At 38.1% G+C, this 26,389-nt stretch overlaps 1 protein-coding gene across 4 annotated transcripts in view; it reads right to left on the reverse strand.

Moving 5' to 3' along the window:
- Positions 1–26,389, reverse strand: part of st3gal3a (ST3 beta-galactoside alpha-2,3-sialyltransferase 3a) — a 503,401-nt gene that overhangs the window by 18,326 nt on the left and 458,686 nt on the right. For 3 of the 4 annotated variants that reach the window (XM_072574509.1, XM_072574508.1, XM_072574507.1), the window contains one exon: positions 23,733–23,879. In XM_072574509.1, coding sequence (XP_072430610.1) covers positions 23,733–23,879 — 147 coding nt within the window. Of the gene's footprint in view, positions 1–23,732; positions 23,880–26,389 lie in introns of those variants that run through there. The other variant, XR_011961176.1, reaches the window with a different exon arrangement.

Genomic DNA, 26,389 nt, shown 5'->3' on the forward strand with positions numbered 1-26,389 from the left:
GGGACAGGGGTTCGAATCCTACCATCAGAGATAGTGAAATTGAAAGTAAATGTTTAAAAATCTGTAAATAAAAGCGAGTCCAATGATGACCATATAACCAATGTAAATTGTTGTAAAAACCCATGTGGTTGACTAATCTTCTTTAGGGAAGGAAATCTGCTGTTCTCAACTGTTTTGGCCAATGTGACGCTGGACTCACAGCAATGTGAAGATTCTTAAACTGCCCATCAAGTTACTCAATTAAAGGGCAATAAGGGGTGAGCAACAAATGTTGGCCTAGTCAGTAACGCTCATTTCACATGAACAAATTTTTGAAAAATTGCACAATATCATATGCAATCATTACATCTTTGTATTAGATTTCAGTAATTTTAAATATTTTAAAATTAGCTATTTATGTTATGCTCTTCCCTAATCTTTAAATGCCACTATATTTCTAGCAATTGTTTGACTTGCATGATAATCCAAAACAACTTACTGCTAAAGGTGCTATATAAATGTAACAGGTTAGTCACATAGTGCTTCATAGGAGCAATTATCAAATAAAATTTGACACCAAGTCACATAAGTAACTATAATGGGAGACAACTACAAGATTGATCAAGAAGTTTTAAGGGGAGTTTGAAAGGATGATAGAAAGATGGGGAAAGGTTTAGGCAGGAAATTCCTGAGCAGGGCGCCTCGAAGACATGGCCATCTGTGAGATTGGAAGAGCGCAATATTGCTAGATTGTGATGCCGTTACACAGATCAGAACATGAGGTTGTGGAGGAATCTGAAAAAAATAAGAATTTTTAAATTGTGAAGTTGCTGGATAAGGAATCAATGTAGGTTAGGAGTGATGGTGAAACAGGACTTGCTGTGAGTTAGATTGTCAGCAGTAGAGTTTCAAATGGTCTCAAGTTTATCGAAGAGTGCAGGCCATATTACAGTGCACTAGAATAAAAGGAAGAAAAGCAGCATGTGAGTTTCAGCAGCAGAGCAGCTCAGACAGTGATGATGTTAAAGATGGAAATTGTTATCGTGTTTGAAGGATGTTGCTCATGGTACCAAGCCAAGCTATTAAGAAATCCATAAAGGAGAGATTCTGTTTTCCTGGAAGAAAATACAGAGTGTGGAGGAGTATTCTGCTGAAGTTTAATATTAAAGGCTTTCTATTGCCAGCTTGTTTGCATGATAATTAGGGCATGGATCTGCTCAGCCATGATAAGCAAAATGGAAAGAATCCTGGGGGAAAAACTGTTCCCCAATTCCAGATGCCACCAATCAGCCAAGATGGCTGGACAATCAAAGGTATCCTAAAAGCTGGTGTATATGCCTGCTCCAAGAAGTGGACTATCAAATCTGAATTAGATAACTGATAATCCAATCTTTCATCACATGTCATTTTCATACCAAATAAGCCAAACCAAAGGAATCCCACTTTTCTGGCCAACCCAATGCAAGATACAATTATCACTCAAATTGTTGACTGGGAAACATGAAGATTGGAAGAAACATAAAAATATTAGTTGAATACTTTGAATTTGCAAGTCTAGTGAGTCCTTGATTTATGGTTGTCTTAACTATAAATGTTCATACTTACGAACGTGATCACATACAGGAGTGTAACTTTAAATGTCCAACATATGAACATACCCTGCACTTAGAATGGCTGTTTTATATTGTCTGCATTGTGCTCTGACTTGCATATAAATTATGAATGGACTCAGGAATGGAACCTGTTCACAGCCTGAGACTGCTTTTACTTATAGTCTTACGCTGGTTTCAGCTACAGAATCAGCCTTGTTCTGTGATACCTCAATGACTTTGAATGCACTATCAAAGAGATGGTTCAAGAAAAGCAAGGTCCATATGCAAAAAAGTGTACAAGTGGAGATAAGGAAGTTTTAATTTCAAGAAACAGATGGCTGGACTCTAAATGAGATGTCATGATCTTTTAAAGTTAAAAATCTCACAACACCAGGTTGAGTCCAACAGGTTTATTTGGTAGAACAAGCATTTGGAGCACTGTTTCTTTATCACTAGCGACCTGATAAAGGAGCAGCATTCTGAAAGCGTGTACTCCAAATAAACCTGTTCGACCATAACCTGGTGTTGTGTGATTTTTAACCTTGTCGACCCCAGTCCATCAACGACACCTTCACATCATGATCTTTTAAAATCTCAAACCTAACCTATTCACTTCCAGGTTTAAGAGACTGAGACAGGTATGGGCAAATCAACTCATTCCAAAGAAGTGAGTTAGTAATTTAAATATTCTAAGGAGGCTTGAAGTTTTACATTCAACTTCCCTTACAGATTTAACCCTTGTAGTAGTGTTTTCTATGACTTGGGAAAACCAACAACTCAAAGTGAGATTGGTTTTAGGAAAAGGAATGTGCCCTCCTAGCTCTGCCGTAGACCAGACAAAGTATTAGAACTTCTCCAGCACCAAGCTTACTTGTGCTCCTGCAATTAGATTACCCTGCTGGACCCGGCATCAACCCCCCTCTCTGATTATGGATCAATCCCCTTCTTCTGGGATCAGATCTCCCTCTTCAACTGGAATCAAACCCCTATTAGCAACTTGAGTCTTATTAGCTGTCTCTGCAGCCTGCTTCAAAGTGAACTCCACCCAATGGGAAGTCAAACCCATGAATTATGCTGATTTCCAGTAGAGGCTCCGGTCAAAAGAATATGCAGTGTATGAAGTTATCCATTCTTAAACCATTCTTTCATTCAAGTTAAAACACCACAATATGTGAGGCATTATCAGAAACATACATCTGCTTTCATGTTCAGAAAATCTACCCAGCAATATTGGGGAAAATGTCAACAACTGAGAGTGAAGAGAAATTCTCCATAAAGAATAAAAAGTAAAACTACTAGAAATATGAATATTTAGCAGGTCAGGTTGCATTTGTGGACAGAAAAAGAGCAATTGTTTCAATTTCAAGAGCCTTTCATCAGAACTGACAAAAGGTCACGGTCATTAACTGTTTCTCTCTCTCTCTCTCTCTCCCTCCCTCCCTCCCCATAAACGCTGCTTGACCATTTGAGAATTTCTATCATTTTCTGTTTTTGTTTCAGATTTCCAGCATTCACCATATTTTGCCTTTGCATTTACCCTACTGCTATACAACTGGAGAGTAAGGAACATTTCAACTGGTTGAGAATATTAAGCCAAAGAAACCCCATGGAAATATATTACATGCTCTGTTATCCCATCAAAGCAAAGAAAAACTTTTAGCAGGCTGTTACAAAGAACACTGAAAAGATGTGCAAGATGTGAGAAATCAAAATAGTAGACACAAGGTAAGCGATGAAAATAGTAATATAAAAAATGGGAGCCAGAGATTGGCAGGGAAGGGCAGAGAGAAAGAAAACCCATTAATACATTAACAGTCAAGATTAGATTTTATAAAGATGAAAAACAAGACAAAACAAAAGACTATCTGAATGTGCATAGGATTCATAAAGGAGAAAAACTGGAACACACATTGAAATAATTCAAAATGATCTGATAGCCATTAGCGATACATATCTTCAGGATGACAAAGATTGGGTCTTGAATACTGAGGGGCAGATGACATTCAAGAAAAATAGTAAGCAAGGGAGTGATGCAGGAGTGAACTGTTAATCAAGGACAGCATTCATTCAATTGTTAAAGATGACCTTGATTCAGAAAATCAGGATATAGAATCTATTTGACTATGGGTGAGTAGTAGTAAATGAAATAATTTGCTAGTGGAAGTGTTCTGCAGGCCCCTAACAGTAATAACAATGTGGGACAAAGTATACGAGAATAAATATTGGGTGCTTGTGAAAAGAAGCAGTACTAATCATTGGGTGAGTTTAATCAAAATAAACTGGAAAAAAATCAGATTAGCAATGGTTTTCTGGATGAGGAGTTAACAGAATGCTTTGGAGATAGTCTGTCGGAGCAGCACATTCTGGAACTGACCAGTGGGTTATTTTAGACTTGGTTGTGTGTCATAGGACAGAATTAACTAATGACCTCAATACTAATAAACACATAGGTAACAGTGACCACAACATGATTGAATTTTACAACCAATTTGAAAGAGAGAAGTCCAAATTTTAAGCAAGGTAAAATAAGGAAAATAACTTTGTATGCAGGAATACTGAGCTAGTTGATGTGAACTGGTATACGAGGCTGGGGCTAGTGGCAGACACTTCAGAAGACATTTTGGAACACGGAGAATAAGCATATTCCGACTATAAAGAAAGGTTTTAAAGGGAGAACCTACTATCTGTGGTTAATTAAAGAAGTTAAGCAAAACATCAAACTTAAGGAAAAAAACAGATAACTCTATAAAGAGGAATTGCAGGTCAGATGATTGGTCAGAATACAAAGAATGACAGAGAATACCGTTTTTCGTGCCATTGCTTCAGCACAGTGAAACTAATCGAGGGTCACGATGCAATCCAATTGGGTCAACGAATTAAAATCAGCTAACTCCAAGTAAGTGTGATTCAAGAGGCACTTTTCTACTCAGGCACAGGAAGCACACAATGTTTTACATAGGAGAGGGATGTATTAATAAATCTCAAATCCGGTGCCCTATATTCTAATTGGTGAAACCCCAGATGGTTCAAATAAGAAATTTCTATGGACTGTAAGTCCCTATCTAATCCCATGAGAAATAACTAAAAGCCTGAAGTCAGTCACCTTTATGGGCTTTGTTTTTCTAAAAATGAAGGATCCTGACTGCAGTTGAGAACTCATCCATAGGAATCATTCTGATTTAAAAACTCCTGTGTTAATCACTGTAAACATACCAGGTAAATTGATGGCATCTTAACTGCAAAATCAGACCTGTAATTCAGCCTGAAATCTCAACTTTCAATCACAATTTCCTGAAACACCCTGACTTCACAACTTCAGAATTTGACCTACCAGAGGCCCTACAATCATTTTAGACCATAAGATGTAAGAGCAGAGCAAGGCCACTCACCTTCAGACATTCCAGCTACCCAGCATTTTCTCCTTAGTAATGGCCATTACACTCACCTCTGACATCTAATTCTCCTGAAGTTCTATGGCGTCTTTCACTGTGAAAACTAATGCAAAGTACCTATCTAGCTCCTCTGCCATTTCTTTGGCTCCATTACTATTTCTCTTGCCTCATTTTCCAATGTTCCAATTTCCACTCCTGTCTCTCTCTTTCTTACCTTTTAAAATCTAAAAAATACTTTTGCAATCTTCTCATATATTACTAGCTAGCTGACTCTCATATTTCACCTTCTCCCGCCTTTTTTGCTTTTTTGATTACTCTCTGTGGGTTTCCAGAGGCTTCCCAATCCTCTGGCTTCCCACCAATCCTCACTACAATGTAAGCTTTTCCTTTTATGTTGTCTCTGACTTCTCTTGTCAGCCATAGTTGCCTAGTCCTTCCTTGAGTATGTTTCTCCTTCCTCAGGATGAATTTCTACTGTGTCTCCTGAATTACCCCAGAAACTCCTACCATTGCTGCTCCACTGTCTTCCTTGCAAGGCTCTTCTTCGAATCAACTCTGGCCAGCTCCTCCCACATGTCTTTGCAGTTGCCTTTACTCAATTGTAATATTCAAACTAATTTCAGATTCCTCCTCTCAAACTGCAAAATGAATTCTATCACACTATGGTCACTGACTCCAAAGGGTTCCTTCACCTTCAGTTCTTTAATCAAGACTGCCTCAGTAAACATCAGCAAATCGAGAATTGCCTGTTCCCTAGTGGACTCTGCAACGAGATGTTCCAAACAACCATCTTGTCATTCCACAAATTCCTTTTCTCGATGATCCACTACCAACTGGTTTCCCTAGTCAACTTGCACACTGAAGTCCTCCATGGTTATTGTAATCGTGCCTAACTGACTTGCCTTTTCTATTTCCTGATTTATTTTCTTTCACACATCCTGCCTACTTCTAGGAGGACTGTACATAATTCCAGTCAGGAACCTTTCTCCTTTGTGGTTCTTGAACTCTACCCTCACAGATTCAATGCCTTCAGACTTTACATCAATTCTTGCGATCAATTTAATTTATATCCTTACTAATAAGGCAAACCGCCCTCTCTGCCTGTCCTCTTGATAAGATGTGTATCTCTGCATCACTATCCATCAAACTTTCAAGGCAATATTTTATCACAATTGCTTTTGTTATATGCTTACTGCTAAGAGTGTGCATTGTGTTCATAAAGGGCACTGACATAAATCTTCCCAAACAATACTGATGAGCTTTTCAATTGAAGTGTTATTTTTTGACCCCTCCAAACAATGATTGCTTATGGAAACCTTCATTGAACTGTTGTTGTAGACATACGGCCTAGTATCAACAGCATTCAATCCTTTTTCTGGCTGATGTAGATTCAGGACTGGCTCCTCAAGAAACAGTGAGTTGGAGCTTTATTTTTAATTCACTCGTGGCATGTGAACATTGCTGGCTGATCAGCATTTTATTACCTGTCCCTAGTTGCCCTGGATAAAGCGGTAGTGAGCTGCCTTCCTGAATTGCTGCAGTTCATGTGCTATAGGTAGACCCACAATGTCCTTAGGGAGGGAATTCCAGGATTTTGACTCAGCAACAGTGAAAGAACGGTGATATATTTTCAAAACAAGGTGGTCAGCAGCTGCTTTTAGGAAGACAACTGAAAAAATTACTTTAAAAAGCATAGGGTGGATGACTTGGTACCAGTGCAGACATTCCCAAAGCTACAATTCCTGACTTCACATAAGAAGAAAATTGTCAGAGATTCTGCACGTAAAAGCAACTGAGGAAAATGGAGATGGTGAAGACAGAAGCCTTTCCAAGGTTTGTGGCAGACACCTTTAATTTTCTAACCCTTTTCTAATATCTTCACAAATATTAATGCATATTTTCATTATCAAAGACAAGAATTCCTATTGCATTCACTCAGATTTCATTGTCCATCTCTGCACTTGCTTCAGCCCATCTGCTGGTGAAATCCTTATCAATATTTTTTCCATCCTGGGTCTCAATTCTTCAATGTGTTTCTGGTTGGAAATTTCATAAACCTTCACCAGTAGATTTCCAGATGGGAGGGTCTGTAAATTTCACCAGGATTTTTTTCCACTGCCTGACAAGCCCTCAAATTTACAAAGGGTTAGAAAGGCCTTGGGGTGACCCACCTGTCCTTGCCTCGTTGAGGCTTGCAAGAAGAGGGAAAGGTCTAGTAGGTCACTGTGTTCAGCATTCGGACAGAAAAGGGATCTCTCTCAGGGCTTCCCTTTCTACATCAGTTACAGATCCCACTGCCCGTGCAATCTTGTTACCACTTGTGAATGCTCACCTCCCTCTGGCCTCTCCATCACCATCTCCTCTCCCTGCTGTATTACAATTATCTGGTCCTGAACTGCTGTACTTGGAATCCTGTCAGCCAATCAAATAAAGAGCAGCTCTTTGAGATTGCAATTCTCCCGAAATGAGGACAGCAATGATGCTTCCAGCCAATTAAAGTTCCTTGCAGTAGACCTGCATTCCGTGACAACTCCTTGGGTGTGGGGCAGGTAACCATACCATCTGAAAATTTCTGTTCCCCATGCTCCACCTAACTTAAACTTAAGCAAACTTAAACTTATCCACTACTTTACTGCCAATTTTGAACTCTACTTATTCATCATCCCTGTACTCACTAACTTACAGTAGTTACTGGTCATCACTTATCTTGTAGCTTCAAGTCTTAACAACTATTTAAGAACTCTGCATTCCTGTAACTCCCTTAGTGAATATCAATGCCTAACACTGTTAAAAAAAAGAGCAAAGAAGTGTCACATGTTGAGAGTTCTGATATATTATGCCATAGATCAAAAAGATTCATGTTGTGTCCTTAATTAAATATTCAATGAGGTCCAACCTAAAATATGCAGCTGTTAGGCATTGAGAAGGAAGAAGAAGCACTTTGTAAAAGCTAAACACGTCTCAACTTAATATGAAGAAAAGATTCAAGGATAAACTACTCCATACTATTCAAAAACTTCTATGATACCATACAACTGAATGAACTCCCTGCTTTTGAACAAAACATATTCAGAGTGAAGGACAAATTTGATTTTAGTAGCCTGCCATGACATTTACAATTACGTATCCTTTTGCTCTATCAACACTGCTGTCATCATCAACTAGAATATATGTAAAGTAAAACTTATAACTTGCAGGCCACAGATTCCTGCTGATTAGATTAGATTTGTCAACGTATTATCACCAGGGAACAACAGATATTACAGTTACGATTTTCACTCTGTCTCTGTCGCACCTTCCATCATCTCCTTGAAGTTAGAACTTATTCTAGAGGTTGCTAAAATAATGGAAAACTAATCTGCTGTATTTAATCAGTGGAATGCAGAAATACCACTGTTGACTAGCATTCAATGACTCACTTGACACAGTAATTACACGGTAACACAGGTCAATAATCTATGGCCTGTGCCAGGGCCAATGTTGGAACATGATAGGTAGCTGCAAATGCGATATGAAACATATGAACAGGTGTGATTTGTACCTTGAATGCAAAAGTGTAAATCACTCATTAGTCTCAACCTTGAACATGGACATATTTTAACAGTCCTTTTGATCTTATTCTAGATAAATTGACTCTTAGCAGATTGTAAGCAAGTAATAAGAAACTTATTATTAAAACTATAGTAATGTACCTTTGTCTCTAAGATATGGGTTTAAACCCAATAAGGGGCAAGTATCCTATCATTGACATAACACTGGTCCTTTACCTGGGTTTCAACTTTCAGTTATTGACCCTGCATTTTCCATGGGATCAGCAACAGATTCACTTAGGGAAAAATTATCAGCATAACTGCTGGACCAAGTGCTTTTAGGATCATTCGTCTAGGTATCAAATACTCAGCAAAATATAAAGTGTCCAGTGCTGTTGAAAGGGATGGCCCTGGAAGATATTGTCATTCATAGACTGCAGTTAATTAGAATTTCATTGTAGGACTTTACAGATTTGTAAATATTATGGGATCTACTTGATCAGTTCTGGGGATCAGGCAACATTTGTGGAAAATGCTGTTGTTTCCTTGGAGATTCACTGTTATGGATTAGAAATTCTCAGTGTAAGAATTAGGTTTCTTGGCCATTGCTCCGTGCATACAATTTTTTAGATTTTATGATGTGTGATTGGATTTGATACAGTTAAAGGTATTTAAAAAAACATTGCTCATAGGCAGATGTTCATCCGCTTCATTAAGTAACCAATTGAATCCACTGCAAATTACTGGGGTCAGCAATTAAGTAGAGGCTGTATTGGTTTTCTACACCCTTGCAAGACTGTCCTGCAAGATCTTTAGAATATACCAATAGCCTGGGGCTGGGTAGGGGAAGATGAACCAAGCAATCCCCTTCCAAGGGGATTGGAATAAAGAATAAATGTAGTCTTGCCACAATTCTATGAGATTTTGGTGAGATCGCACTGAGAGCAATTTTTGGTCTTCACATTTAAAGGAGGAAGTACTTATATTGGAGGTGATGCTGCAAATGTTACTGGCCCTGGGGGTGACAGGCAGAGAAGGTATGTTTACATTCTCTGCAATTTAGAAGACCATGGGTGATTTCATCAGAACATACAGGGTTCCAAAGGAGCTCATTAGTATAGACAGTGAGAGGGCTTCTTCTCCGCTGAAGAATCTGGAATACAGAGACAAAGTCTCAAGATAACACAGTCTCAGGATAAGGGGCTGTTCATTTAGGCCTGAAATGAAAAGAAATTTCCTCACTCACTCAATGTGAATTTCAGTATTTTTGTGGACTAAAGTTTTGGAATATTCCATCAAGACTAGGAAAACAAATCAAATGGGGGGTGTAACTTCTTTGTAAAACAACATACATCAAACAGGTTTAAACTAACAGATGTGCCTTTAATGTTATCAAAGATTTGAATCTCAGTTCCATCCAATGACTTTTAGTGTATCGGGATGTAGGTCCTGCATGATTTTTAATTTTCATCAAATTTCCTCCTTAATGCGTATTTCTTGAGCCACAGATGTCACAGAGATGTGAGATTTCATTAATAGCACTAGTCATACATATGACATCATTGCAAAAACCAAAACACAGATTACTTTGGCCCATGGTTCAGTTCACTTATACTTTTGAAATGTTTCAAAACTTACAATAATTAAAGAAATAGATAATTAAAGTAAACCTGATAGCGTTATAAAATTGTTCGAAGATGGAATTCTAAACTTAACATTTCAACCAGGTGCTCCAAATTGAAATAAGTATAAAAAACATTATTATGGAGAAAGAATGCAACAAGAAAGAAAACAGCAGGAAGAAAGAATTTGCTTTGAGACAGCGTTTTTTAATGATCTTTCTTGCCTTTTTTAAAACAAATTGATGCTGGGCAGAAGACTAGGGAGACTTCCTCTGCACATCTTCAAATAGTACCATAAGTATTTTTACAAACATTCAAGAAAGCAACAAACCCTTGATGTTGCATGCTGTTATGAGATAGCACATCCAACAAGTCAGCGGTCTTTCTGTGTTACAATGAATACAATACACTACAATACTAATTCACACCATTAGGTCTGCTCCACTAGTCAATGAGATCATGACTGATCTGATAAGCCTCAACTCCATTTTCCTGCCTTCTCCCTACAATCCTTGTTCCCCTTACTAATCAAGAACCTATCTGTCCCTATCTTAAATACACTCACTGACTTGGCCTCCACAGCCCTCTGTGACGAGTTCCACAGATTCACCACCCTCTCGCTGAAGACATTCCTCCTCATCTCAATTTTAAAGGTTCATCCCTTCATCGTGAGACTCAACAGGAACCTGGAGATCCTTGTGGAAGAGGCAGTTCCAAGGAGAGAAATCCACTTCCTGGAGGACTGGCGAATGTGGCCTTACCATGAGACTCACTCAGTGTAGTCTGAGATCATTACCTGGTTAGTGTTGTCTCCATGGTCCCAATGCACAATCAGCCATAATGCTATTGAATGGCAGTGTAGCCTTGAGGAGTCTACTCCTGCTCCTATTTCTTATGGTCCATCCATTATCCTCTGGACCAGGGCTAAGTCCCATCCTCTGCTTCCTCACACTATCTCTTCTATCGCACCCACATCCACCAAGGCTCATGCTCTACCATTCTCACTATTACCTGAAACATCTTCCCTCCCTCGCTTTCAATCCTCCAGTCTTACACACCACTTGCTCTGCACGGCCTTTGCACTGTCTACTCACTCTCTTGAAACATCTCACCACCCTTTGCGCACATGCACCAGAACTAACAGACATCCCATCCATTTGCATCTCATTCCATTTAGTCTTCTTTACCCTACAAGCGAAGACGGCCCAGAATAGAAGGCAGAGAAAGATCTTCTGGATGGGGAGTTGCTGGTTATTAGGTCCTACCATGTCCTCATCTAACCCACTAACATGAGCCTCCTCCTGCTCACCTTTCCCACCCAGTCCCTCCAAAAATCTAAACAATCTATTTTTAAGTTCACTATGAATATTTGTTTATACTTTAGTTAACATAGGCTTGGCTGGAAGTTTTCTAAAGTATTCCTTTACTAATAAAAATGATGCTCCTGTATGTGTTTTTTTGAAATATTTTTATCGGTAGTATTTCTAACTACATTTCTGAATGTGATATTGTTAAACTCATCCGTAAAGCTGCCTTCAAAAAAATTGAAAGGTTAAGTGGTGATCTCCAAATTTATACTGGAGCTCTTGCAATTTCTTGTGGTTCTTGAGCAAACAGAGGGATCATTATTAACTCGCTGCTTGAGGGAGAATATTCAGTAGACTGACATCAAACCTGACACATGATGACAGCAGCAACTTGACTTACTTTGTGAGTAACAAGTACTTTGTCTTTCAAAATTAAAAAGATTATATTTCTTCAGAAACGTTTTTTTCTAAAATGTAATTGACCCCTTACAGCTTTTTAAAATATATATTTATGGAATGTACTTGCAGTATTTGTCAAGCCTTTGTATTTATACCTCTAGTCTTTCTTTATGATATCATTTTTTGACTCTTAGTGTTGTTTCTGACTGGCAAAGTTTCCATTGTATCTGCTTTTCTGATTTCTATATTTTTTTAGCTTTCCAATTAATATCTGACCAACCATGTTCCACAGCCACCAACTAATTACATTTTCCTTTCTGAATCACCAATCTCATATATTAGCAAGCAGACCAAAAATCAGGTAGCAAATCGCATTCTATAAAATTGACCACTGAATTCTTCAATTAATGAAATGGAGTCACCATGTTCATTTCTTGCATTACTAAATCTTTAACCAGCATACACTGGGCAACAGACAAAGCTGCCTTGCTATTTCCCTGTCAGAATGAACATTTGCTCAGCCTTATATTCAAGACAAAGTGACCCTGCAACACAAATGTTTCTGGTGTAGTGCCACGACATACTGTATGGTGGCAATTAGTTTCTTAAATTACTTCCAAAATAAGCAATGGGTGGCAATATTTAAATAAAACATAAGATTGTGGAAGCCCCAGCCCTTCCGAACCATTGGGACTCACATTTCCATGACATCAGAGTTCCAGTTTGGAAGTGAATCTAGATCTTGAATGACAATGCTAGTTGAGGAGGAAGAGTAAGAGGTTGAGAAGAGGATAGGATGCTACAATCTAGAGTTCAGAATTGGGAAAGAGGCCATAACTGGAGGTTGGGGAGTGGGGAAGAGGCTGCAAAGCAGAGGGTCGAGGAGCAGGGAGGTTGATGAAACAGGACTGTCACTGCATTAATAATTGGGACCTGTAAGTAACAGGCTGCATTTTATCTTTGATATTTTCAAACTTATTTAATTTAAAAGCTACTTCATTTACCAATGTAGGAGTTTAATGATGTTTCAATGATTGTTTCTTTCCTAAAAAAGATCCTAGACAGGTTAACTACAGTCATAACAGGAACTAATATTTTATTTAAAGTTGTGATTTTCAGGAACACACCACAATTTTCAGTGAGTACTTATTGTATCTTGACCTGACGCAGCAATGTTTACTCTGGTAAAGGAATAAACATGCATCTATAGCAGCTCTTCACTGATAATTAAGTACTTTTTAAGTGTTGTGACCGTTGAAAATCAGCAACCAACTTGCACACAGCGCCATATGTGATAATAACTTACTAGTTTTAGGGATAAAGTAAAGGATGAATGTTGGCTGAAATGATTGGGTTAACTTCTCTCCTTTGAATGTGATCTTGTAATGTATGCGATGAGTGTAATGGTATCTTTCACATCCATTTGACATGGCAAACAGGGAAATTAAGGTAAAGTACTAGGAATATTGGAAGTAAGAATAAAATGTGCTGGAGAAACTCAGCAGGTCTGGCTGAATCTGTGGAGAATAGAAACACGGTCAATGTTTTGAGTGCAATATAACTTTTCGCTGGAATACAGGGAATACAGGATCTTGGTTTAACATCTCATCCAAAAGACAGCAACTCTGATAACGCTAAAATTTCCTCAGTATAGAATTGAAGCGTGAACTTAGACTTCTGCACTAGAGTCCTGGGGTTTGATTTAAGCCTGTGACATCTTGCTTCAGAGGGAATAGTGCTATCAACTGAATCATGCCAGACACAACACTGCTGCTTCTAAACACATCGGACAATCTTAAAGCATTAGAGAAAGGACTTGGAATTAATATTCTGAAGAAACTCTAAAGGAATATTTATTTCATAATTTGAAAAATGACAAATGGGTCTTGATTTTCTTGAATAATTTGGTCTTCAAAATACTACAATCTACTTGTGCAAAGTGTACATAGTTTCATAGCTGAAAATATATTTTTGTGACTTGGTCAGAGTGATTAACGATTGTAGTATAGGGTGTACCACACCTCTCAGGGTACAGTTACAGCCTTGTCGTTTCTGACCTTCAGGGAGTCTCAGAGTGATGGTCACAGTAACTGTAACATACTCTCTGAACAAGGGACTTCAAAGAGTTTCAAAGCTGAAACTGAAAATAAAAAGAATGACAATTTAGCATTCTCTAAGCACCTGTTTGTTCTATTGAGTTATAAAGGTACCTCATACAAATCTGTTTAGTTTTTATGTTACTGTCTTTGATTTAAGATTATAAGTAATGTAAGCTGTTCAAAGAAAAATATCATGAACCTCCTAAATCCTTTCAAGTGTTTGTACTCTTTCTGCTTAGGCCTTTTATATTTAACTCTTCGACTATTGCAAATCTTACATAACTGCTTATCCATAACATGTTTTAGATCTGATGGAAATTTTAAAAATCTAAACATAATATTGCAAATATAAAGGAATGCAGACATTTCCTTATTCAAATTAATAATTAACTATACTACTGACTACATTTCATTTTAAATATATAGAACGTTGAACTTTCTATGCTTTGAGGCATGGAGACCTGGGAATCAGTCTGTATGCCTACTAATCTCTAGTTCTAGTATTATAGAAACATTAAGACAAGTATGAAATTATGCATAAATGGTTCGAGACAATGTGATAAACAGTAAAACTAGCAGGATGTAATCTATAGCCCACAGTATCTACAATGCATTGGCAAAGATACTATGCTATATAGATAACACATTAAACTGAGACTATAAAATTGATACTACAGATATTTGTCTTAAGTCCATACACCATAAGATATAGGGAGAGAATTAGGCCATTCAGTCCATCAAATCTGTTCTGAAATTCAATCATGGCTGATATGTCTCTCGATTCTATTCTTCTGCCTTCCCCCATAACCTCAGCTATCTCCCTCAGAACCCTGGAGTGTAGTCTATCTAGCACAGCTAATTTATCCACCTTCAGACCTTTCATCTTCACCAGCACATTCTCCTTAGTGATAGCCACTACATTCACCTCTGCCCCCTAACTCTCGAAGTTCTGGTATGCTACTGGTGTCTTATAGACTGATGTAAAGTTACCTATTCAGCTCCTCGATCATTTCTTCAATCCTCATTACTAATTCTCCAGCCTCATTTTCCAGTGGTCCAGTGTCCACTTTTCCCTCTCACTTACTTTTTATATATCCAGAAAAACTCTTGCAACCTTGTTTTGTATTTCTAGCTGGCCTACTCTAACATTTCATTTTCTCCCCCATTACTGTTTATTTAGTTGCCCTTTGCTGGTTTTTAAAGGCTTACCAATCATCCACCTTTCCACTTAATTTCACCACATTTTTGTTTCGCTTTTATTTTATTCCTGACTTCCCTTGTCTGCCTTGGTTGCCTTGTCTCCCCTATGTATGTTTCTTCTTCCTTGGGATAATTTCTGCTGTGCCTACTGAATTAACTCAGAAACTCCTGCCATTGTTTGTTACTCCATCATCTTCTTACTAGGCTCCCCTTCAAATCTGGCAGCTTCTCCCACTTATCTTTGCTGTTACTTTTACTCAATTTTAATACCATTATACCTGATTACAGCTTCTCCCTCTCAAACAGCAGGGTGAAATCTATCATATTGTGGTCACTGCTCCTTCACCTTAAGCTCCCTAATCAAGTCAGTTTCATTACACATCAGCAAATCCAGAACTGCTTGATCCCTCGTGGCTCTATCACAAACTGCTCCAAAAACCAGTCTGGTAAACATTCCACAAATTCCTTTTCTTGGGATCTGATATCAACCTGATCTTCCCCATCTAACCTGCATATTGAATACCCCCATAATTATTTAATAATGCATTTCTTACATGTCTTTTCTATCTCTTGATTTATTTTGTCCCACATCCTGACTACTGCTCTGAGGCCTCTACATAATCCCATCGGGGCCTTTGTTCTTTTGTTCAACTCTACTTACACAGATTCTACACCTTCTGACCCCATATCGCTTTTTGCTATTAATTTAATTTTATTTCTTATTAACAGGGCTCCTGATGAAGGGCTTATGCCCGAAACATCAATTCTCCTGCTCCTCGGATGCTGCCTGTCCTGCTGTGCTTTTCCAGCACCATACTCTCAACTCTGATCTCCAGCATCTTTAGACCTCACTTTCTCCCAGTTGATTTCAACCCTAATGCGAAGCCTCTTCTAAGGATGCCTACCTTGAAGAAGTTCACCTCCTCTCTCTACAGATTCCTGATGAAGGGCTTATGTCTGAAACATCGATTCTCCTGCTCCTTGGATGCTGCCTGACCTGGTCTGCTTTTCCAGCACCACATCTCCAGCATCTGCGGTTCTCACTTTCTCCTGACCCTCTTGCAGCCACATCTCTGTGATGTCCACACTATCATAGCTGCCAATTTAAATCAGCGCTACTAGCTCATTTACCTTGTTTCATATACTGTGCGCATTTAAATACAACACCCTCAGTCCTGTACTGACTGCTCCCTTCTCATGTCCCCTAATCTGCCTTGCCTTGTTAAATTCTTGACCCCTTTCCTATTCTCTGTCCTACTACTTTATGCTTTCTTGAGACCTCCCTGCCTTTAACCAGCTTAAAGTCTTTGTGACCACCTATTTAGCATTTCCATTAGGATCTTGATCCTAGATCAGTTCATGTGGAACCCATCCCAACAGTACTGTTCCTCGTGTCCCAATACTGATGCCAGTGCCACACAAAATGGAACTCCTCTTTCCCACATCACTCCTTTGGGCACACATTTACTTCGATAATCTACTTAACTGTTTGCCAATTTGCACATGGCTCAGGTAATAATGTAATGATTATAATTGGTAAGATCCTTTTTTAAAATTTTGTTCCTAATTCCTGATATTCCCCAAATTGGATCTTTTCCATATGTTGTTGCTGCCAACTTGGACTGCAATAATTGGATCCTCTCCTTTCTTTTCCAGCATCCTTTCAAGCCTATGCAAGGTACCTTTCACCTTGGCACCACGATACAACACAGCATTTGGGACTCGATGCTGCTCAAAAAAGGATGCTATCAAGAGCTGAGGCTTCTCCAGTGCATGGCTCAGAATCACTCTACCTGCCTCAATTATTGTCACATCCTCCTGCCCCTGACCAGTGGCCAAATTTGAAATATTTAACCACAGGTGCGATTGTGTGGAACACATTGCCAAGATACCTCTCTCCCTCCAGGATGTGCTACAGTGTCTAAAGCTTGGATTCCATAATCAACTCTTGAGCTGAAGTTTCTTGAGCTGCAGATACTTAAGCAACTGTGCAAATAAAAGTTGAGGTTTCTTCTCAGCTTTGTGGAAGTGTCAACTAAAACATTAAAATAGATTAATCAGTCTTTCATTTCACTACTATTTGTGGGAATTTTGTTTCCACCCAATCTAACTACCGTCATCCATGTTCTGCAGAGTTAAACAGGGCAATTATCAGCCATTTTGTGTCACCCAATCATGGACAGCTCTAACATGGCTGCCTCATTTTCCTACAAAGCACTGCACTTCAAATAAACAATCATCTCTGTTGCACTTAAAACTGTCTGAGGTATGATAAAACATCTTGTGAATGCAAATCTTCATTTCTCCATTCAGTTGCCACAACTTAGCTTTTTCATTAAAACTCATTAAAATACAATACTATTTACCCACTTTAGCAATTAATCTGCTTTTAAGAGAAAAATCCAACATGTCAAACCATTTGGCATGAATTTACTGTAACTCATATTAAGAGGTATTATCCCAAGTTGGTGATTTCTAAGCTTCCTAATTCTAAGTATTCATGTGGTCTTGGAAGCCTAAGTTTGCATGCATCAGTGCTAATTGAGGAGAGATTAGAATGTGGCACAGAAAAGCATCAAGTTCATTTAGATGAAACAAATTGTGGATCATTTGTGTATCAAAGCTCCTCTTGCATTATTTATTACAGTATACCTGCATGTTATATGCAGTATCCAGACACACGTTTCCAGGTTATATTTGTCGTATATCACAGCTCACCCCTGTGCTGCATGGCAATGCACCTTCACTTTCTAAACAATGGCAGCATCAACATACTTCAACTGCTCCCTCCACACACAATCATGGAATGACTGTACCTTATGTGCAGTTTCAACACTTGAAATATTAGCATATTAATTCATTATCACTATCTTGATAAAAACTAAGATAGAAATTGATCTGAAAACAAAATAATACATTTAAACTAATTGAATAAAACTGGAGTGCTATCTGCACCACCGAGTGATGCAGAACACAAAAGCAAGATCTTCTTATTGGAGGGAAGTATAGATGACATGATTTTAAAGGACAGGGGTAAACAATGTGCTCCTACAGGGCAAGATGAGTGGATAATAAAGAACTTCCATAATAGCTTAATAATTTTTCTATTAAAAATATATCCAAAGCTACTTTTCTAGTGACAACAACATGCACATTAGTCTCTGCTTTTAAAACAATAAATCCACAGAGTGAATTGAGATCTAAGGCATTACTCGACCTTTACAATGGACCATGTCCATGTATGATCCCATGGGATTGAACAGTTATCATGCCACATCAATATTAATGACAGGGAAATCATATCCCTTCCACCATAGGGAACATCTTGCCAACTCACGAAAAAACAATTAGAAATGCATTAATAATTGATTTTAGCTGGCAGGTGGCTTTTGTGCCATCAAATTAAAAAAACAACTAGAACACGTGTTGGAGAGTAAAGGTTTGATGCAACTTGGGAATATTAGGTAACAGCCTTCATTAAATAACCAGGTAACTTGGACTTATTCCAGCTGCTCCTGCATGGCAATCTGCTGTGCATGTGTGAGCATTAAATTAATGCTTTACTATAAACAGAAAATTCCTGGGCAGTCTGGAAAAATTCCAATTTTGTGGATTAGTCAAATCCTCATCAGCTGATGAGATTTCATACTGTTATTTTAAGATGCACTGGATAATCTCAAAATTGGGACATTTATTTATCCTGAAAGGTTGACTGCATCTCATTCTGGGTTAACTCTTTCATCACAATAGTATTCTTTCTACTTCACTCGAAAACAAAATCTTGGATATGATATTCACAGTCAAGTAACATGAAAATTGTTAATATATGGAGAGAAGATATTCTACGACCACAAACAAGTAAAACACCAAGTAGTATATATAGTGACTATCTAATAATATGCATAAGTAAAATGCATAGTTTACTTCATTTCTCAGCATAACTCAAAGAATATAATTTCATGCTGTCAGTTATGGAATTCCTATTCATTCACGACAGTAATAATAAAAATCCTCATCACAGAGCTTGCTCTGCAACTATGCGGAGAACTGGGTAATTTTGATGGTTGCGGCTATGATGGTAGCCACAGATCCAATATATGTTTATATGATGTACTGGCTGATATAGTTAAATGGTCACATCAAAAATTATATTTGAAAGGATTTGAAAAGAAAAAAATTGTTGGACTGAAGAATGATGTAAATTTAATGGGGAAGTGTAAGACATTGGAAGGTAGGACAAAAAAAAAGGTTACAACGGATGGGTGACTATTGATAATGTAGAAGAATAAAATGATTTTGGTACAACAACATCTGTAACTGATGTAAGTTACAATTGAAACCAACACATTTTGACTTCTCCATGTAGAAATTTTTGGAACAGAAAATCTCTTCATAATAGTTAATGTCATTTTGAGTAACTTCTTTAAAAGGTGGTGAATAAATCAATATTTAAAAACAGGATAGAAGGTTATAAGGACATATACAATCGATAATGTACATATACAATTCTTAAATTTTCTGATTGTACGCTGAAATAGGAAAAGAACTAGTTTAAAAGCAGAGGATTGTTCAAGGATTGCTGCATTTTGTAGAAGTAAATTATCTGACAATTATCGTCAGTGCCATTTAACTGTTGGTTTTCAGCATCTTGAAAAAGCCTCATTACAGGCAAGCTAGAGCAAAGGTTGTGTATGAATGGCGATTTGGCCAGAAACAAGTAGCTGACTGGTCAATGAAATAATGACCACTTACTAATGACAAAGGCCTCCTGCCTACCATCAACTAAATGATTGGCTCCCAGATAGTTAAACAGCTTGAAGTAGGAAGTTTGAGAGAAGCTATCAGTTCTCTGGAAGGGAAGGAGATATTTTTGCCCTGGAGTAGAAACCATCTCAAGCCTGAAAATAGTCTGTTCATTTTTCTGACACTAGTTGCTGTAGGCTGTGACTTTTCATTAATAAGTCAAAACTCTTTGCAAGTGTGAAACAGTCAACCTGTGCCTCCTGCAAATAAGAGATCACACATTTATTTTATTCAATCAGGGACGTAAGTAGCACTGGTTGGGCTAGCGTTTATTTCCTGGCCCTCGTTGCACTAGAGAAGATGTTGTCTTCCTGAACTGCTGCAATCCATGCATTGCAGACTCACAATGCTGTTAGGCAGAGAATTCCAGGATATTGACCTAAAGACACTGAAGGAATGACAGTCTATACCCAAGTCAAGATGATGAGTGGCTTGGAGGGGAATTTGTAGTTGGTACTATTCCCATTTATTTGCTGAGCATATCCTTCTAAAAGGCAGTGGTCATTCATTTGGAAGGTCATGTTTAGAATTAGAATATCCTTTATTGTCACATGGACTCCAATACAGAAGTACAGGAGTACAGTGAAAAGTTTTTGCAGTGGCCTGGGTGCAAATCTTGGATACAAAACAGGATGAAAAGGAAAAGTGGTAGTTTTTAGACACTGTAAGTAATGCTAAGTTAGAAATGATAGTTATAACAGAGTCAAAGGATTTACATTACAGTCCGGTCAAGAATTTCAGACAGCAGCAGCTCAGCACATGGTCTGATGGCCAGCGCCAGGCACAAGTCCAACAACTGTCCTGCTTAGCCTCAGTCTCCAGTCAACTCCTCTTCAGGACTCGGCTGTAGCTAGGTAAATTGCGCTGCACAAGGACTTGCTGCACCAGTAATCGGGTTTTCCCTCGTGCCACTCCAGGACTCTGGTTTCCCCATGTGCTGCTCCGGGAGTCATGTTTTCCCATGCGCTGCTTTGGGGTGAGGAACCTTGGTGAATTTCTGCAGTGCATTTTGGAGATGGTAAGCATTTCTCTACTGAGTGTCAGTGGCGAAAGGTATGGCTCTTTGTGATATGGTGCCAATCAAGCACACTGCTTGTTGAGTACTGTTTGAGCTGCACTCACCTAGGCAAATGGAGAAGCAGCATTCTCAGCAGCAAAACGTTCATCCTAGGAAATCCTATGAATAGAGCCCACCCATAATACCAATGTTTTTTGAGTACTTTTTAAACTCTTTTAACTTTCTTAGATGACTTTGAGAATAACAGGGCTTGATTTTCAGATCACTGCCCCAGTGAGGTGTAACAAGTATAGCAGAACAAATTATGTACTGTTTATCAGAAGGAATGGAGTTCAAAGTAACCTTTTCATTCCATACTTTTTGTACTCTTACAATGTATGTCTTTTCTTGATAAAGTCGTCATGTTAGACCTCTGTTAATGGTAGTTTCCAGTAATGTCATAAAAGTTAAGTAACATGATGCAGTTGTGATATTAATTTATAGATGTGTTTATCAGGATTTTATTAACTCAGATTATAAAGATTTTATTGGACATTTATCTGAGAACTCTTGGGTTTTACTATTAATGGTACCAGCAGACTTAGTAATGCTGATACTTCATACCTAATATATTTTCCCTGAGCAACAACAATAAAAAGGGACTTTTTAAAATTGTGCCTGTGGCATTTTGCCATTTGGTCACCACACTTACTTACAAAACAGTAACAGCACTTCAAAAGCAATTCATTGGCTGTGATCTATTTCTCAAAGGACATAAGATGCTTTACAAATTCCTACTTACACATAAAAAGAAGTAAGTTAAACCAAACATGAGCAATTCTTCCTAACTGGATTAATAAAGTTCTGCACCGTCATTCCCAGACTACAATTTTGCCTACCATCCATACTCAATAAATTGGCCAAGCATTGCATCTTCCTAAAGACAAACATTATCACAAAATTCTTCAACTGCAATTAAGACTTGACAATATGGGCTGAGTTTTTGCCAGGGTCTAAAGTTACTTTGGAAGAAATCCTATTTTTCTTTGAGTTTACAACTGTGCCATTTTCCTCTGAGATTTTGTGTAATGTGCATAATAATCACTCACCTTACAACAGTTGGTTTCTCAGTTTTTACATTAGACACATTTTTAATTAGGTAAGAGAATTAAGGTTTATGGAGAAAAGGCAGAAAGTGCAGTTGAGGATTAACAGAGCAGCTGTGATCTCATTGAATTGCAGAGCAGACTCTCTAGGCTGAATGGCCTACTCCTGCTTCTACATCTTATACTTTTATGGAATTACATTATCAATGAAGAGACACTGAAACTCAGTGAGATGTCAAGAAATTTACAACTCTTGTTTGTCCCACGCATGTATGTGATAACTTCAAGGATCAGAGATGAAATGTTACCTGCATTGTGTTCCATTTGAAAAAGACAATGGAACTAGATTTGGAATATACAAATGGATTATACACCAGTAGTTTGCTCGAACAGCAATGGAGATTGCAACATGGTCTGATAAGAACAGGACACTGAAACTTCTTCCTTCTATCTGTCTAGTTGTTTCTCTGTCAATGTTAGAGACGAATGCTATTGAAAAAGGACAGTGACAAATCACCTTTCACTGAAAAATCAATATCATGTGCAAGTTTTGCCACTCCTGAGATAACAGGACCTTTGGGGCTTAAGATTCATTTTCATGCCCCTAAAAACTTTAGTTGCTTGAAATTCCCTGTCTCTATGGATACATTCTTTCCCCCCTCTTCCTTTTAAACTTATTACCGGTGTTGTTTGTATCTTTGATGTCCCTGTTTTCTTATTATTTGGGGTTGTTTGAAAACGTAATAAAATTTAACTTTCTCTCACTCAAGAGAATCTTGGAACTGACTTTCCTGAATTTTTGATTTGATTCAGTGATTTTACTTGAACTGTGATAAGTAAATGCTAGAAAATAAATAAAAATATTTGCTGCCATCGACAAAGGTGCGATTCAAAGACGAGGACACGAGTTGATCACCCCTCCTTACTTGTTCATAACACTGGCGTTACTTTCTACTGTGACTTACATGACTCTGACTGAAAAAAGACTGGCTTTGTCATTTGAAAAAAAATCTAACCCTAACCCCAACCCTTCATAGTGAGAGAATTTGAGTATAGGAGTAGGGATGTCTTTTTGCACATGTAGAATATTACATACAATCCTGGTTGCCTTTCCATAGGAAGAATGTTGTTAAACTTGAGAGTGTACAGAAAAGATTTACAAGGATGTTGCTTGGACTGGAGGCTTTCAGTTATAGGAGAGGCTGAATAGGCTGGACTTTTTATTCCCCTGGAATGTTGGAGGCTGAAGGGTGACTCACAGAGATTTATTAAATCACGCAGGTCATGGATGGGGTGAGTAGCCAAGATCTCTTTCCTAGGGTTGGGGAGTCCAAAACCAAAGATCACAGGTTGAAGGTGAAATTTAAAACAGTTAACAACAAGGACCTTAGGAGTAACCTGTTTCATGCAGAACATGGTGCATGTATGGAATGAACTTCCAGAGGAAGTGGTGGAGGCTGGAACAATTACAAAGATAAAAGGCATCTGGATGGGTAAATGCAAAGAAAGGGTTGAGAAGGATTTGGGTGAAATGCTGTCAAATGGGACTAGGTCAGATTGGGGTATCTGGTCGGCGCTAACAAGTTGCAACAAAAGGTCTGTTTCCATGCTGTATGACTCTATGACCCAGCAGATAGATCAGGCATTATTTGTAGTTAAAATAATCCAGAGAACAATTGCTGATCGAAGGGTCCGAGTTATCTTACCTCTTTAATGGCTGACATCTTAACATTCTCATAGTAATGAAGAGGTGCATTTGGAGCATTCATATCATAGCCAAACCCAGCGACTGCCACTTCGTCACAGTTGTGCAATGCCATTGTTATTGCCACTGTACCCAGTGTTGGGATGTTCTGTGCAAAATAAAAGCAAGTAGAGTTAAATACATAAAGCAATAGGACAAAACCTTGGCAGATGCATTGTGAAAAGAGAATCTTTGTTAATCTTGAGATTAACTATTATGAATACTTTGAACTGAAGGGTTTGATTGGTATAGGAACGGAAATATGGTTCCAAATGTTTTTATTCTTCCCAAAAATATCTCCAGAACCGTAGAGGAGTATATTTAGCAACACACCCATGAATTGACAAACTTTTCTTTGGAAGGTTAACTCAATATTATAGTATAGAATGGTAAAAAAAGACTTTCTGACAATAACTCTTAATCAACTGAAAGCCAAAGCTCAAAGATTGCACCAGTAGCTGCATGGCTCACCTACAGCATTCTTGCCTCTGTGTCAGAAAGTTTGTGCATTCAAGTCTGACTTTACAGAGATGAGTAAACAATCTAGGTTCAGAACTCAGTGCAGTACTAGGGAATGTTCTGCATTACTGAAGGTACTATTGTCCAGATGTAATGATGAACATTAGCCTAGCATACCCTCCTGGGAGTTAGAAAAATCTCATTTTATTATTTGAAGAACAGCAGGAGTGCTCTCCTAACATACTGTTTAACAATTACACCTCAGCCAACTTCATTAAAATGATTATCTGGATGTTCATTTAATTGCTGTTGTGGGATTTTGCTGTTTGCAAGCAGGCTGCTATGCTTCCCAGGATGACACCAGCAACTATATCTCAGGGAATAAAAGTACTTAATTGATTGGAAGCATTTTTGAAGTATCTTGACATAGTTAAATGCCCCATGTAAATGCAATATATAAGTATTTTTATTCTGCAGCCTGTTCGGGAGTGTTATAAGTGATGTCTGCAGCAGTTGGGACATGAACTTGGGCCTTCTGGATATGAACGTTGCAGCATAAGAACCCTAAATGACAATTACATTTTCAAGCACCAAACTACACATGACCTGAAACTATTTTACTTAATTAGATGAGTAGGTTGGGAAACATGCAGCAAATATAGTAATTCCACACACCAAGCAGGTGACCATGCTTATAGAATTTACTGAAATATCAGTATGAGGGTACTCTTCCAAAAACACCTTGTTGGGTTTAAAAAAAAGCTTTAATGTGAACTATGACATTTGCAAATGAAAGAGCATCTGGGGATAAATACACATGAACTTTTGAGGGTGCAGAGCAAGTTGAGAAAATAGTTACATAAGACATTCAGCGTTATAAGATTTATATACAAATAAATAAGGTACAAAATAAAGTAAGCTATGGTGAAATGTTAGAAGTCAAACTGCTGTCTTCCACAGGACTACTGTGTACAATTCTGGACTCTCCACTTGAGTTAGGATGTGAAAGTATGAGAAAAAGGTGTAGAAAAGATTTCAGAATGGGTCCTGTAGTGATTGTAATGAGGTCAGCCAGATGGATGTTATAGAATATGAGTTCAATGATTTGGGCTGATAATCTGGGCATCCTGGCTGATGTTTAAAAAGGGTGTGTGTCAGAGATACTTACACTGTGATGCCTGATTCTGTATGAGGCAGCACTATCGTTAAGGACAGTTCATGTGTAAAATTGGTGATGGGATACCGGCTTCTATTGAATTATTTCAGTTCCATGGATGAGGTACTTCAGTTATGTGAACAGTGTGTAAATGTTGAGCTGTTCTTTCTTTAGATGGGGCAAATAGAAAAGTTCAAAGTCATGAAGTATTTGGACATAAAATTTAAGGAAAATGTGTTCCTATTGGTGGATCAGTCTGGAACTTCAGACAACAATTTCAGGTGCTTGGCAAAAGAAACAATGGTGAAATGAGGAAAATTTTTTTATGAAATGTCTAATTAGAATGTGGAATGCATTGTCTGAGTACAGAGTAGAGGCAGATTCAATTCTAGTTTTCAAAAGGGAATTGGAAAATAATCTGAACAAGTGGAAAAAAGGCAAGGGAGTGGTATTTGCTGGGTTAATCTTACAGAGAGCTGTCACAGACACAATGGGTTGAATAGTCTGATTCAGTTTATAGTTAACGTGGCAACGTTTGATCCTAAAACTAGATAGCTAACACTGAAAATCATAGCAGCAAGATTCCTCAATTTGAGAACAAAATTCACTCATCCCTTGTATAAACATGATTAATAATACCGTATTTCATATAATTTATGAATGAAAACCACATTTCTTTATTTAAACTCTGATAGCCATGAGTGTTTTACTCTGGAGCAATGCTATTTCTTCGCAGACAGATTGTGTTGATTGAGGAAGCCCAGACATCCTATTAATGAGGAAGGTGCTGCTGCAGCAGGAAGCGGCATATATTAGACACTGCAGGTAAGTTTCTGCACTTTCTTTTCAGAGATCCAGGAGACAACTATGGAGTTGCATTCTGGGCTTCAGAGAAGGTATTGGGGTCATCATATATATGATAATGGGGATTGCAGCTAGAGCCTCGAGGTTTAGGTCAGATGATTGCAATTGGGGATTTGGAGAAGGGATGAAAGGTGCAGTGG

Source organism: Chiloscyllium punctatum, chromosome 7, assembly GCF_047496795.1.
Source record: "Chiloscyllium punctatum isolate Juve2018m chromosome 7, sChiPun1.3, whole genome shotgun sequence".
NCBI lineage: Eukaryota > Metazoa > Chordata > Chondrichthyes > Orectolobiformes > Hemiscylliidae > Chiloscyllium > Chiloscyllium punctatum.